This window comes from Colossoma macropomum, unplaced genomic scaffold (assembly GCF_904425465.1).
Source record: "Colossoma macropomum unplaced genomic scaffold, Colossoma_macropomum, whole genome shotgun sequence".
Classification (NCBI taxonomy): Eukaryota; Metazoa; Chordata; class Actinopteri; order Characiformes; family Serrasalmidae; genus Colossoma; species Colossoma macropomum.
This window is the reverse complement of record NW_023494807.1, coordinates 7939072-7955335: the sequence shown is the minus strand read 5'-3', so window position 1 is coordinate 7955335 and position 16264 is coordinate 7939072. Positions and strand designations below refer to the sequence as shown.

General features: G+C 43.5%; 1 protein-coding gene across 1 annotated transcript in view; it reads right to left on the bottom strand.

The window, feature by feature from the left end:
• cux1b (cut-like homeobox 1b) overlaps positions 1-16264 on the bottom strand; it is a 232815-nt gene that overhangs the window by 63841 nt on the left and 152710 nt on the right. Inside the window, exons 9-13 of the mRNA XM_036556545.1 lie at positions 5406-5454; positions 3884-3988; positions 3574-3762; positions 1100-1158; positions 298-346 (exon numbers count right to left, since the gene is read on the bottom strand). Of these exons, the coding sequence (XP_036412438.1) occupies positions 298-346; positions 1100-1158; positions 3574-3762; positions 3884-3988; positions 5406-5454 (451 nt within the window). The remainder of the gene's footprint in view (positions 1-297; positions 347-1099; positions 1159-3573; positions 3763-3883; positions 3989-5405; positions 5455-16264) is intronic.

Sequence of the window (16264 nt, the reverse complement as noted above, 5' to 3'; positions counted from 1 at the left end):
ATTGGATGGAGCTCCATCACTCCAGAGAACGCAGTTCCACTGCTCCACAGCCCAACGCTGGGGGGCTTTACACCCCTCTAGCCAACACTTGGCATTGCACGATGTGTGGCTTCTTCACAGCATCCTATTCTACTAGTCTAGGGCTTTTATATAGAGATTATACAAGCTGTGCACCTGAACACCTCCATCAACAGTGGGTGCACCTTAAAGTAGCAGAAGTCATTTATTAAAAGGGGTGTCTGGATACTTTTGGACATACAGTATATTAAAAAAGTAGCTGTATAGCAGTATAGTTACCTGCACTGTTGCACTCTCAGTCGGCCCAAACTCCATAGACTTGAGGATACTGTGGAGAGACGAGAGAGTTTGTTCAGAAATAGGAAAGAGACAGAGCCTCACACAATCAATCAGGGCTGTTCAGTCCGAAATAACCAGAGCCACACATTTATTTTGAAACAAGGCAAATTAAATCAATTTTCCTCAAAGAATTCGAGTCGTCTAAAGTCCTGCTCTCCCCCCTCTTATTTTCAGCAGCGGTTAAATAGGAGGCGTGATCTTTTTTCATGGCCAGATCAGATCAATTCGGGTGGCATTAGTGAGGAATGCTTTCAAAGATGCTATCGGCGCTGGGGACTGGCAGTGCTAACGTGGCTGATAAGGGCGGTTTTGAGCTGGGGCCAGGAGGACGGGCCTCTGCTCGAATAAAAAGGGGCCCATTCATGGGAGGAAGCCCTGACTCAGATCTATAAACACACGCAATCGAGTTAGAGTAGGGAACGGCAGACGTGCCACCCGGGCTAAAGCAGTTAAAGTCCATCAAAGACAGGCGCTAACCAGATCAGCCGTGCGCCGATAAGACCGCATCATAGCTCTGCGCTACGCTAACCGAGTTAGCCAAGCACACTCACAAACCCACAACACAAGCTTTCTATGCCCATGCCAAATAGCAGCGCTGATTAATCATAATGACCGATCTGGTATTTGCAACACAACTATGAGGGTGGATGAGGGGGCTAATAATAAAAAGGCTGTGCCTTATTGAGTGTATTTACAGGCCGTGTGTAATGTGCTGGGGTTAATGAGGCAGCTCAGGTCCTACCTCAGCTCTTTCTTCACCTCCTCGTAGTCGGCCTGCTCTTGCAACTTCTCCTCCAGTTGCTGCACAAGCGAGGCAGGAATGAGTAAGGAAAAAAAAGAGAAGTGGGGGTTGGGAAATGTGACGAGACAGACATTCAATACAGACATTCTTCACGGAAAAATTGTATTGAGAGGCAATGACACATTTCCTTATTAGCATCTGAACAAGTGTGGGAACAGTCTGTTGAAAAATCTAATTTAGACAATTCCCCCCCTTTACCCCAAACTTAGTCAATCCGCCAAGACGCGTTCGGCTTTTCACTGGAGAAACAAAGCAAATCTCACTAAGAAGTAATGGAAGCTCACCAATCAGAACTGCAATCTGTGTGCCTAAGGGTGCATTTATATCTACAGTTCGGTTTCCTTGGTTTAGACCGATGTAGGAAATGATGCATTATTGTGTTTTAGCTCCAGTTTGCTTAGGGATTTGCAATCAAACCAAACCATGTAAACAAAAGTGATAGAAGTAAAAAGGTACAACTGACCGCACAAGTTTTGTGACTGTTTTATGTACAGTACTGGGACAGGAATCACACAGAAGCCTTAACTGTTCAATATAATCACTAAATCAGGACTTAGTGTGTCCATTCTTTGCCTTTATTAGCTTCCAGTCTTTTTGGGACTCGCTTTCAATTTCTCAAAAATTTCTGCAGGGACATTTTTCCACACATCTGAAGCTCAGTCTTAGAGGTCGGTTTGCATTTCCAGTTTCTCACAGTAAGACCGCATTCAGTGTTATTGAAATCTGGACTCTGGGGTGGTCAGGCCATCGTTCTCAGAACAGCATCAGCTTCTTTCTTCTTCTTCTTTTGTCTATTTCCTTTTCTCAGTAACAGCTTCTTCGAAGTGTTTAGTTTGTCTATAGTCTGTATTGCGTTCATACTTCAAACAAACCACACCAGAATAAGTGTGGAAGTCGACCAAGACTGATTTTCTTAGGGGGTCTCTGTCCACTTATATGGCATGTTCCAGGCTTTGAGTGGTTGTCTTCTCATTTTTTTCAGAGTTTGCTTTAATCTAACCAAGTGTAAACACCCCAATCATTGTACATTCACTTCAATCTACATCAAGTACACTATATGGCCAAAAGTATGTGGACATTCACCTAATTACTGCATCTATGTGTTTCAGCCACACCAATCGCTAACACGTGTGTAAAATCAAGCACATAGCCATGCAAACTCCAGAGACAAACACTGGCAGAAGAATGGGTCGTACTGAAGAGCTCAGTGACTTTAAACATGGCACTGTTATAGGATACCACTTTGCCACAAGCCAGTTTGTGAAGTTTCTGTCCTGCTAGATCTGCCCCAGACAACTGTAAGTGCTGTGAAATGGAAGCATCTAGGAGCAACAGAAGCTCAGCCACGAAGCGGTAGACCACGCAAACTCAAAGAGTGGGACTGGTGAGAGCTGAAGCTCATAGTGTGTAAAAATGTCCTATCCTCTGTTGCAACACTCACTGCAGAGTCGCAAACCGCTCTGAAAGCAACATCAACACAAGAACTGGGTGTTGGGAGCTTCATGAAATGGGTTTCTAGGGCCGAGCTGCTGCACATTAGCCTAAGATCACTTTGCACACTTCTCCAGCGTCATCTGGACACTGGAGCAGTGGAAATGTGTTCTCTGGAGTGATGACTCAAGCTTTACTACCCGGCAGCCTGATGGACAAATCTGGTTTCTGTGGATGCCAGTAGAACGCTACCTACTGGCATGCAAAATACCAACAGTAAAGTTTGGTGGAGGAGGGATAATGGTCTTACGCTGTTTTTTTAGGGTTTGGGCCCCTTCGTTCCAGCGAAGTAACGCTAACTACAAAGATATTTCAGATAATTATGCCCTTCCAACTTTGTGGCAGCAGTTTGGGGAAGGCCCTTCCCTGATCCAGCATGACTGTGTCCCTGTGTGCAAAGTGAGGTCCATAAAGACATGGTTTGACAAGTTTGGTGTGGAGGAACTCCAGTGGTCTGCACACAGCAACGACCTCAACCCCACTGAACCTCATGAACTGGAATGTTGAATGCGAGCCAGGCCTTCTCGTCCAACATCGGCACCTGTCCTCACAGCTCTTTAGAGTAAATGGGCACAAATTCCCACAGACACTCTTCAAAGTCTTGTGGACTTTGAAGAGGACATGGAAAGGGATGTGCAACAAGCTCACACATGTGATGGTCAGGTGTCCACATACTTTTGGCCCTGGAGTGTAACAAGATATTCCCAAGTAGACTTACGTTGTGTCTGACAGTGAATGGTTTACTGTTAACGATATAAAAGCAGAACAGCACGTCGCACATCTAAAATCAGCAGCTGAACCTGAATTTTGCCTGTATTGTTGTCATTTCTACAGATAACGTCAAGAGGTGAAAAGGGGAAATTGTGTAAATTACACTTTTTTACTGAACTGTTCCTTAAAGAAAGTTTGCTACTGCTAAGAACCTTGAGCGTGGCACTCTTGGCGCTGAGCTGTTGCTCCAGCTGGCTAATCTGGGAGGAGGAGTTCTCGCGGAGTTTGGCCAGACTGGCCTGCAGTCTCTGTACATCCTCCACCAGCTGCACCATCTCCCTCTCCTTGGCGCTCAGCTCCGCCTCCAGGCTGGAACGGGACACCACCTCCACCGCCTGCTCCTACACACATGGACAAAGGAGAGTCAGCAATGGCTAAGCACGCTGCGCTGCCCAATGCATTCAGGTCAAGCAGCTCCAGCTGAATCTCTAAGCTGGAGGACATGAAGCTGAACACTGATACCATGTCTGGAGCTTTCTGGATCTGGGTGGCCAGCTGCAGGGACTTGTTGGCTGACGTGAGCTGCTCCTTCAGTGCCCCGGCCTCTCTCTCTGCTGTCTCCGCTCTCTGTGTGGACATTAATTGCTTGTTAGCATTTCAATAAATAAAGAAAAATAAGATTACTGGAGTGGTAGAAGGTATGAAGGCACCTGAAACTTCCTAACTGTTTAGTACTGGAGGTACTGGGTCAGTATGCACTTCGATGGTGTAGCAAACCATGTGGCCAGCCAAACGCAGAAGACCTAATAAAGTCTTTAGTCTATTTCTGCAGGGCCTCTTTGGCTGTTCTACCAGCAGAATAGAAAATGACTCAGACATTTTTAGTGAACATAATCAAATAAAACTATTTTCTGCCACTAGTCTTGTTATCAGGTTGACTAGGACACTATTGGCTCCTGTGTGTGTTAAATGCTGTGGCTCTGTGTTGAGCTGCTAGTGAGCAATGAGGGGTGAGAAAACGCTGCTGTAAATACAATTGCAGCCTTCCGGGTATGAAAAATGTGTATAGCCACAATAAAAAAAACAGCATTTAAACACAATAAAACACTTTTATAAAAGTCACAAAAATCCAGGTTTTCGATTTTGTAAATTATATACCATCGAAAGCTGCACCATCAATATTAAATGTCTATAAATAATGGTAATTATCAGACTTGCTCCAGTGGTTGGATCACATGCCAGGTACCGAGAGGTTTTACTGAACAGGGAAAATCGGGCTTTAGTTCCAGAGAACCACTGACCTCAATACAGGAAACACTAAAGCTCAGCTCGCTGGGTTACTCAGTCACTTTAAATTTTTACCCTCTAACCACTATTATTTTTATTATTTATTATTTTTGTTCAGTTCATTTTATTTTTTCCCCATTTATTTATTTATTTATTTATTATTATTCATATTCTTGCTTTAATTATGATTATTTTATTTCAGTCATTTAAATAAATTTTAGTTTCCTTTTTTGATCGTATTGATTTGATTTTATTAACTTTTACATTTTAGTCACGCTTCAAATATTGTTTTATATTTCCTACTGTTTTTTCTGTATTTTTTTTATATACTTACCTGATTTGAGTAATTTTTATTATTAAATTTACTTTGAGTATTTGATATGTTTTTATCAGTCCCTTTTTCCTGTATAATAAAAAAGTGATCCTCAATTTTCTCGTGGTTACATAAAAGTTGATTGATAAAACATTTTTATGCTAAGCCACACTAATGTGGCTACCAACAAATTAACGGAAGATGGACCCAGTTAAGTTTGCTTAACTCCTATTGGCACCTACAATGATTCCTGAACCCAGTGAAAGTCGGTATTGTTCCGGCTGTTCTGACTAAGCTTATGACAGCAGAAGTGACATCATTGTTTTGGCAATAGTGCTCTGCATCAGGCCAGTGAACAGCTGCCAGTGCACATACAGGATATGAGTTCAGTCTAGCACTGTGATGACTCACTGAAAGAAGCGAGGTGGGGAGGTGGGGTCTTACCTGATTGGCTCGCTCCAGGTCTGTCATGATCATCTCGATCTCATCGGCTCTGTGAAGAAAGCAAAGGCCGCTGTTAACGAACAGGTCCAAATGCACTTTGGGTCATCTAAACGGTCACTGTAAAATATATGTGACCATCATACCAGCTGTTTTGTGAACAGCCCAAAAAAGGATCTATTACATTCACCCTTTCATATTTCTGCATAATTAAACAGGGACAAACAAACAAAGTCATTCAGAGAGGTCAGATGTGAAACGCTCTGTTCTAGAAAACAGAAATTGTCCAAAAGCTCCTTCACTGAAAGTTATCACACAAAATATTTATAAATATGCTGCCTGATGGCTCAGACATTGTTTTCCGGTCATTTTTAAGAAGATTTTGGCCTAAAATGCATTTTTACAACCCATTCATGGTGTTCGTTATCCATATGACTGTAACGCAGGGTTCCTATCACCACCACTGTAAAGAAATGTGAGGCAGTTCGTTTCTCCACAATGAAGCATTTCACTTCAGACCACTCTGAATGACTTTTTACATCTTAATAATTATGTAGAAATTTTGATAAATCTGTGGAATTCCCCTTCAAGACTATACAGTTTTAAAAACACAGAATTGGTTTTACATGAACATAAACAGTCTCCAAGAACAGAAGTACAGTTGCTTACACAGTTTAAAAGCAGCTAAATGACGTTTATATGCAAGCACTGGCCAGACGGCTGCCACTGTGGTCACTAAAAGTAAGTGGAAAAATGGATGTGGTATATTATCAGAGGCGGGACTGGATCGGGTTCATCTTTGGATCAAAACGAATGCAGATTACACACAAATCATTGTGTGCGAGTAAAAGGAGGCACGTACGCCTGCATGTGTTTGGTAATGTGGTATCAGTGGCGGTGACCATCAGCGAACACACACACGCACACACACCTCGGCAGGCCCATTAAGCCCTCTCAGTTTCACCCTAATCCAGTGGGCTGTGAGCTCGCGAGTCCTGCTTAAGCCTCTCGGACCGGCTCGCGGTAAAACAGAGGGATTACATTAATATACTCTTTAGGCTCTGCTTAATACACACTAATCTGATATAATATTTTCCCCTCCCCGATTCGCTCCGGCAAAGTGCCGCTCTCGGCGACAGGGCCCGGCCGAGGCCTCCTCTCACAGCTCACCTGACAGAACACCCACTCAGGACGCACACCTGAGGGCACACGCTCAAACGGAGACTCACAGGTGCTGGCGGACAACACTGCCCACACAAAACTGAACAGAAGACTAAACCAGAAAGCGGAGGCCTTCCAGCTCACCCAGCTCTCTGACCAATACGACAGTGTTTCAGCATCAAACAGAACACATGACCAATGGAATGGAGGGTCAGATTCTCAGAAGCTCTCCAAAATGGAAAGAAAAAGATTCAAGCACCGAGCAAATACTAAGAAGTCAATCAACATTCAAACAAAGCCTCTTTTAACATCAGATGCGCAGAAAAAAAACAGGACAAGTAGGTAAGCAGGATTTTAGAGAACGAGAAAGTTGATGTTGCTATAATAAATACTATATATATTAAAATAAATAGAAACCTTTTTTTTTCATTCAGATTGTGCCAATCTTTGTGTGTACAGCGTATGTATATACATTTATACAAGTTAGTTCCGGCCACGCAAGCTGATTGGTTGAGAAGCGTTCTAACTGTGCTGTTATTTCACAAACACTGTATCACTCTGCTGAGACGCCGTTGCTAAGCAATGACTTTGACAGCTGTGAGAGACTCTCAAGCCATTTGAACGTTTTTACTTCTTACTTTGCCACAAACAGAAAATGGACACTTTTAAGATCACATTTGACCGACAGCCGATTTGGTCAGACTCTGAAGATGAGACTACACTAAATTCCCAAACTGTCATCACCACTGAGCAGCTTTTCAGTCAGCAGCTGTGACAGAAGAACAGCTGAACAACCTGGAATCAGCCAGAAATGAACTGAATACCATTCACCAAACAAAATGGGCTGTAAGATGCTTTACAGACTGGCTGGAACAAAACAACAGTAATATTGATCTGGCAAAAAAAGACAAAACTGAGCTAAACCTGATATTGTGGCAGTTTTATGGCTCAGTCTGATTTGGTCAGACTCAGAAGATCAGACTACACGTTTGGCAAATGGTACTCGGTTCATTTCTGGCTAATTCCAGGTTGTTCTTCTGTCACAGCTGCCGACTGAAAAGCTGCTCAGTGGTGATGACAGTTTGGGAATTTAGTGTAAGGAGCTGGAGGACGAACTGCTGGCTGTGCAGCGAGTGGGCGGAGCTTGTTACTCTGACGTAGCAACAAGCTGCTTGTTAAGGAACTATAATTTGGTGAAGGAACTGTGAACATTAAAACATATTAAATGCCGCGTTCACGGCCCAGTTTATTAATTTCTTACTTTATTCATTTAACTGTTGTATAAAAGCAATAGAGCACTCAAGGTCGTGTGTTATCGCGAACCAAGTAATTTTCCAAGTAATTTTTTTATCATTTGTTTTGGTTATTATGAAATTCTAACACAATGCAAAGGGTGGTTGCAAAAAAAAATTTACCTAAAATTACCTAAAATTTTTTACCTAAAGTATACTGTGAGCTGTGGTATTTAAAGGGACTGCCTTCGCAATCTGACCATAGGGCTAACACTCAGCCTGCTGTGTCACACGGGAAGCATCTAATAAAAAATTGTTTTATGTATCTTTACGTCTTGCTTGGGGAATAAAAACTCTCTTCTCTTTAGACGGCCTTAATTATTTTCCTAAGTATTTTTCCTAAGTAAGCTACTTGTTTATCATTCACAAACAGGCACAGCCTCATTTAATGGGACGATGCCCCACCGACCAACCACCACTCTTTCTGTACATGCCTCTATAACTGCAGGCTGCAAAAAACAATGTGAAACTAAACTAAAAGGCTACACTGATCAGCACAGCAGGGTCTGAATTCATCACTCTGCATTGGCTGCATTACTGTAGGCAAACGTTAGGTTTCCTAAACGGCTACAGAGGCTCTCCTGATGATTCTCTTCTGAACGTGCGGCTCCTCTGGACAGATCTACCACACATTTCTGCCCCATATTTTCCTCAGATGCTTTTGTTTGCTTATAACCCCATGATTTAATTCTGAGCCTGTTCACAAATCTGGCCTGTGGTCCATCAACAAGACAGTTTAAACAATAAATGTCACATACCAACACATACACGGTTATTAAAGTGGACACACACACCTGGAATGACAGTGAACAGAGCCTCAACGAGCCTCAAACGCCATGTTTAGCTTGTGTTAAAATGTCCGGGGCGACGCACGCAGACATACAAGAGAGCAGAGAAGTCGCGCCAGTGCGTTAATTACACTGACGACCCAACATCTAATTATAGGTGATTCTGCACGAAGTATTTAATTACCTTAATGAACGCTCCATCTCTAATTACAGATGCGAGTCTTTTGGATTGGGTGGGCCTGCGGGGTCCTTTATTTCTGACAGTCATTTCAGGAAGGAAGGACAACCAATGGCAGGAGTCCAGCTACGGAAAGGACGCGGACCCATGCGAATCGGGACGCCCCGGATACGAGGTCAGCAGCCCGCTCAAGGCAACAGAGCGGACATAATAGGAAACGGCTTTCCTCTTTAGCAGCTAAAAGTGCGGCCGCATTAAGGTAAAGCAATAGCGGTTTATGCCTGCTTTTATACTCTCTCTCTGAGCGGCATTACAAGGGCAGGGAGGGTGTGCGTGTCAAGAGGTGAGGGGGGTTGGAATTTAACGGTAAGCGTTTCTGATACTAATGCAACCCAAATACAGCGAAAGCGGCAAATGTGATCATTTAATCAAAGTACAGATGTACAAAGTATTTTTTAAATAAACCGTTGGATTTGCGTGGATTTCGGAATTACAAAGGAAATGGTGGCAGGATCCCAAAGCAGATCAGCGATGGGATTTTTATTTTTTTAATTTTTTTATTTTTTATACCCTGATTGAGTGTATCTGTGGTCAGCGGCACCAGCGCTCACCTTATAAGCCGCACTGAAAGGAAATTCTGCAAACAGCCAGGAATTGAAAGGAGAGCGAGTGAGAGAAAGCGTGAGAGCGAGAGAGAGAGAGAGAGAGAGAGAGAGAGAGAGAGAGAGAGAGAAAGAGAGAGAGTATTCAAAAATGAGGTCAGTAGCCCCCTCCTTTCATCCCCCTCTACAATATGCCACACAAGACGGATGATTTTATTCTTCCACTGCTACTCTTCTGGTGATCAAACGCAGAGCAAAGCAGTAACTTTTGGAAAACAAATCGCTGTGTGTGTGCAGACCCTTCGTCGGAGACGCCGCAGACACACATGCTGCGTTTTGGGTGGACAAATTACGAGCTGGTCACAACACGGCAATCTGAAATCAAACTGGCCACAGCTCTGGTATTGCGCTGCTCAGAGGGGCGACAGAAGGAGAGAGTGTTTCTCTACAGCCTTCACGACTACAAGTGCTGTTTATAAATGCTCCCTGGTTTATTATTTAAAACTAAAACGGAAAAGCCATTTCTTTTTGGCCCCTTATACCACGTACACTTACGTTTAGAGGTTTCTAATTACATACTGATAATTATATGCAAGTATAACACATGGGACATATTATTAGTAGAATGTATGTAAAGTTTCACATGTAAAATGTCCTATATGTATTACATATATGTAAGTATGTGTATGATTTCTGATGTTTTTTCAGATTTCAAGATGAACTGACCAAAAGAAACAGCCGTAAATTACTTGGAAAAATGTCTGGTTCCATTGACTTACATTAAAATTAAAGTATGTTTTTTTCCTCTCCTGTAAATTTACCATTTCATGATGAACAGACAAGAACAGAAAAACAGAAATGGTCCAAAATGACATGGACAATTTTTTTTCCATTTAACTCCATTAAAAGTTAAGAACATTTTTCCTTATCTATACAAGGTTTTATTCTGACAACAGCAATATGTGTGTGTGTGTGTGTGTGTGTGTGAGTGTGTGTGTGTGTGTGTGAGTGTCTGTGCGTGTATGTTTTATTACATATAGATAGCTTCAAAAGCATTGCTGTTGGAACAAAACCTCAAATCTCCAAAATGGTAACTTTACAGGAGAAGGAAAAAACACATTCTTCACTTTTAATGAAAGTGAAAGTAATCAGTGTTACTATTATTACATATAGGTACTCATTTATAACACATTATTACACATAATGTATAGATAGGAGACTTAAAAACAAGTGTGTGTGTGTGTGTGTGTGTGTGTGTGTGTGTGTGTGTGTGTGTGTGTGCGTGTGGAAAAGGCCGGGGAGCGAAGACCTGCTGCCAAGTGACAGAATGTGCACGGAGGAGAGAGAAGCCCTAGCAACTGTCTCTATGCACCTCTCGTCCCTGGAGTCTAATTGAGCAATCAAGAGACCATTAGAATCCCAATTAAACAGGCAATTATGTTTGATTGGGTTTGATTAATCCAACCGTGGGGGTGATGTGCTGCCTCTGTGTGTGTGTGTGTGTTTGTGTGTGTGTGTGTGTGTGTGTGTGTGTGAGAGAGAGAGAGAGGGGGTCACGTCTGTCCCACAGGTCTGGGACGGCACAGCCCGGTGTGGATCAACCCACGGTACCAAAGTAATGTCTGCAGGCTGGTTGGGGGGGGCATGTGTGCCCAACTGTTCCATCAATGAGTGGGAGAAAAAAATGGGACAGAGAGAAAGAGAGAGAGAGAGAGAGAGGGTGAGAGCACAAAAGCGAGTGTGTAAGACAGATATACAGAGATAGAAGGAGCAAGAGGGAAAGGGAGAAGGAGAGAGAGAGAGGACAAGACTGAAGAAAAAGAGAAAATGAGTGTGACAGAAGGAGAGAAAGATGCAGTGAAAGAAAAAAGATACAAAGGCAGAGAGAGCATGAAAAACAGTGAGAGAAAGAGGGAGAGTGCGAGAGAGAGAGAGCTGCCTCCTTAATCAGCACTCTACACTGTACTCCACTGAGACACTACCTGAGCTCCACCACACACACAGAAACATGACCTACATACAGCACTGCCACACACACACACACAGCTAGCAATCAGAAGCAGAGCGAGAAAAAAGAAAAGAATATAAAGAAATGTACAAAGAGGGAAAAATAATAAAGCTGCAGTGTGTTTTCTGTCTGCAGGAACTGCCTGAGGCATGTGTGTGTGTGTGTGTGTGTGTTTATACACCCTGCAGCCGCTGTGGGGAGACACTCCGCACCAACCTCCAACACACTCCGAATAACAACACACGCAAGAGCCACCTCAGCACAGCACTTATTCCAGCTCATTAGACACCATTATTTCTCTCTCCCTCCTCCACTCTACCTTGCACGTCCACATCCCAGCCAAACTACCACAGAGAGAAATCATTAGTCAGGTAACATACCATTACACCACTGGGACGCTGGAGCAGCCACACATGAGCCTAATGCCAGTGCCAATGCCAAGTGGTGGCTAGAGGGGTATAAAGCCCCCCAGCATTGGGCTGTGGAGCAGTGGAACTGTGTTCTCTGGAGTGACGGAGCTCCATCCAATACCTTTGGGAAGAGCTGGAGTGATCCAGAACTGACCATCCAACATCAGTAACCTGACCTCACTAATGCTCAATCAAATCCTCACAGCAATGTTCCAACATCCAGTGTAAAGCCTTCCCAGAAGAGTAGAGACAGCAAAGGAGGACAAACTCCCTCAGTTCCTTTTGTTTCAGAAGAGGAGGTGTCTACAAACTTTTGGACATATACTTTCTCAAAGAGGCCTTAAAGTCACAGAGAACACAGTAAAATATTAAAAATGTTGAATGAAAAATATGATGTAAATGATAAAACAGCTTAAAAGCTGCTGATCAGAACTGAGAACTGAGTGGGTGTGGCTAACAAGCTGCTTGATTGACAGCTCTCTGTTCAACACTCCTAGCCTGCTACGCCCCTCATACAGATCTAAAAGCATCATCCAGCTTTTATGCAACGCTAACTGGACCAAAAAAGTCACGGACGAACAGACGGACTAACCAAAGTAACGCACAAAGGAATAGATAAACAGTGCAAACAGACGAATGGACAAATAAATGGACGGATTACGCAACATGTGAATGAAGGAATGGACAAACTTAGAATTAATGATAAACATCATATAAATATGTGTGTAAACGAATGAACCGGCGAAAGGCAGCTTCAGACAGGGGGTCTAGCTTGCTAGCTTTTGGTCGTGCTGGGTTAGCTTCAGCTGGCTGAAGTTTCTCAGACTGAAACTGTGTTGTGTGAACGGGGCAAAAGACATCAGCCTTGTGATTGGTCGGGGACACGAGAAGAGAGGAATAAAGTGAAATATATTTGTCATTTATTGGTCACTGGAACATTATTCAAAAGGTTTAGTTAGTACATGTCCACTGTTTTTGCAGCTCAGTTTCCAAAAATGCCTTGTATGGGTTGGAAAGTGAAAGGTACGCTTTGAAACTTATACCATGTTTACACACCACACCAATCTCTTTTTTTCATGACACAGGTCCTTTAACAAGAGCTGCTATGCTGAATGTTACTGACACGCTGACTGCAGACATGCTAGTTAGACAATATTCTCAATATTCAGTCACGGGTCTCCAAAGTCGAAAGTGGACACAATGGCAAGGTCAACAGTTCTGCCATTCGACAGGGCTACTAAAAAAGTACACCAGAGAGAGAGAGAGAGAGAGAGAGCGAGAGAGAGAGAGAGTGCGAGAGAGCGAGCGAGAGAGAGAGATGATGAATGGAGCGCGTGCGAGGGGAACCTGAGGGTGTAAATGCGACTCATAAGCCCCAATTTCCTCTTTCCTGGCCGGCTGTTTGGCAGGACGTGGGGGATTAGGAGAGCTCCTTTAGAGGCACTGAGAAAGGGGGGGGGGTGCTGGGGGGGTGGGTGCTGCACAAACCTACACACAGCCACTCACAGCACAGTACACTGACCATATACTCAAAACAGGGGGGTGAGGTGGGACAAAAACAAACAGTTCAAACGATATGCTTAAAATGGTCTCCTAATCACTATTCCCTACACTGGAGCACTATAGAGAACACTACTATAGGGAACAGAAGTGGTCCCCTAATCGCTATTCCCTACACTGGAGCACTATAGAGAACACTACTATAGGGAACAGAAGTGGTCCCCTAATCAATATTCCCGGACACTGGAGCACTACAGAGAACACTACTATAGTGAACAGAAGTGGTCTCCCAATCACTATTCACTACACTGGAGCACTACAGAGAACACTACTATAGGGAACAGAAGTGGTCCCCTAATCACTATTCCCTACACTGGAGCACTATAGAGAACACTACTATAGGGAACAGAAGTGGTCTCCTAATCACTATTCCCGGACACTGGAGCACTACAGAGAACACTACTATAGTGAACAGAAGTGGTCTCCCAATCACTATTCACTACACTGGAGCACTACAGAGAACACTACTATAGGGAACAGAAGTGGCCCCCTAATCACTATTCCCGACACTGGAACACTATAGAGAACACTATTATAGTGAACGGAAATGTTTTCCCTAATCACTATTCCCTCCATTGCAGCACTACAGAGAACACTATTACAGTGAACAGAAATGGTTTCCCTAATCACTATTCCCTACACTGGAGCACTACAGAGAACACTATTATAGTGAGGAGAAGTGGTCTCCTGATCACTATTCCCACATTTGAGCACTACGTAAAACATTATTACCGGATACAGATTCTGTCCAAATCACTGTTCCCTACATTAGAAAATCAGGATCACTACACAGAACACTATTCCATAAACACGGTCAGTGAACAGTGAACGATTTCGTACACTAATATTACAAGGGTTTGTCAACAGCAGTCACATTCAATCACATGCAACAAAATGCATTATGGGTGAGTCAGCTAGGGCACACCGTTTGTACACTACATATCGCAGTGCATTGTGGGATTGTAAGAGTACTGGATATGCTCCACCGTGCTGACAAATACATTTACAAAAACGGCAAGACCAAAAATAGTGCACTACACAGTGAATAGGGCACAACTCTGGATGCAGCCTGAGCTGTTTATGATAAACAAAGCAGATGTGGGTTCACTGACGGTTTAATTTGGCGCTCCTAACCGCAGCATCCCAATTCCAGTTTTGCTTTCTTGCAAAACGCTGCATTCGAGTGAAACGGGATTCTCCATAACACGACAGCAACGCAGCTTCAAAAAATATCACACAAAGGAAGCAGGTTTGGGGAAGTCGTTATTAACCCTTTCTTTGGTTTGCTGTCAAGAGTGCAGTCCACAAACCTCAACCCGACACTGGGCATAATGGATCTTCTGAATTTAACCCTCCCCCCATCTCTCTCTCTCTCTCTTCTCTCTCTCTCTCATATCCTGTGTAGTGCTGGCCAAATCCTCCAGGGCCGCTACGACATTTCTCAGATTTAGACCATTAGACTTTCATTTCCCTCTGTGCCCATCCCCCCTTTTTCCTCATCGCTGCCTCTCCTCATAACACCCTGTTAGCTTTTTGTTTCTCTCCCTCCTTCCCTCTCTCTCCCTCTCGCTCTCTCTCGCTCTTCTTGCCCTTTCAGAGACTACCAGGGTTTTGCTTTTGTGTGAGCAAGAGAGAAAAAGGGGGAAAAAAAGACAAGAGGCAGAAAGAGTTATTATGTCTGTGTGTGTCAGAGGAGAGAGAGAGAGAAAGAGAGAGGGAGAGAGTGAGTGAAAGTGACACGGGGAGAGAGAATGAGAAAGAGAGTGTGACAGAGAAAGACAAAAGAGAGCCAAAGAGAGAGTGCGAGAAAGGCCTGAGACAAAAAGGAGGACAAGAGTGAGAGACAAAAGAAAGTGAGAGAGAAAGAGATAGATAGGGAAGACAGCGAGAGAGTCTCACTGATAAAAGACAATGACAAAAGAGAGAAAGAGCGTAAGAAAGGTAGAGAGAAAGGGAGAATGGAGGAGCGAGATTGAGAAAAAGCGTGTGAGAGAGAAAGAGAGGGAAAGTGAGAGAGAGAGAGGGAAGGGGAGAGACAGACAGGGAAGACGGTGAGAGAGAAGAGAGACAAAATAGAGAAAGATATAGAATAAGAAAAGTAGAGAAAGGGAGAGTGAAAGCGACACAGGGAGAGAGACTGAGAAAGAGCGTGCGAGAGAGAAAGAGAAAAGAGAGCGAGAGAAAGAAGTGAGAGAGAAAAAGGAGGACAAGAATGAGACACAAAAGAGAGCGAGAGAGGAAGAGAGGGAAAGTGAGAGAGACAGAGAGAGGAGTGAGAGGCAAAAAAAGAGGACAGGAGGAGGAGAGAGAAAAAAGAGAGAGGGAAAGCGAAAGAGAGAGTGAGAGAGAGAAAGAAAAACGACACTGCCATCCCACCTTCGGGATGAGCTGGAGTGATCCAGAACTGATCATCTAAAATCACTACCTGACCTCACTAAAGCTCGTGTCTGAATGCAATCAAATCCTCACAGCAATGTTCCAACGTGTGGCGTAAAGCCTTGCCGGCAGGTGTCTACAAACTTTCAGACATACAGTAACAGGAACCGGATGTGTTTATACAGTGCTGTGGTGGGTAGGTTTCGAATTTGCTGCGTTTGTGACGTCACAAAAACCACATCTATCCACCTATTCGGCCTACAGAAGGTTACGAGTTACGAGGAGTGACTGTTTTTTGGAATGAGGCACAACACAGGACAGCCAATCAGAACCGAGCTCATTTACACAGACCAGTCTTAAAGGCACAGTAACATAAACAGACTGTTGAAATCGAAGGGATAAACACTGGAAAATTGTAATAAATGATTCAATTCTTGCTGTTTTTGATGCATACAAAAGATTTACAAGATGATCTCAGAGGAAACAA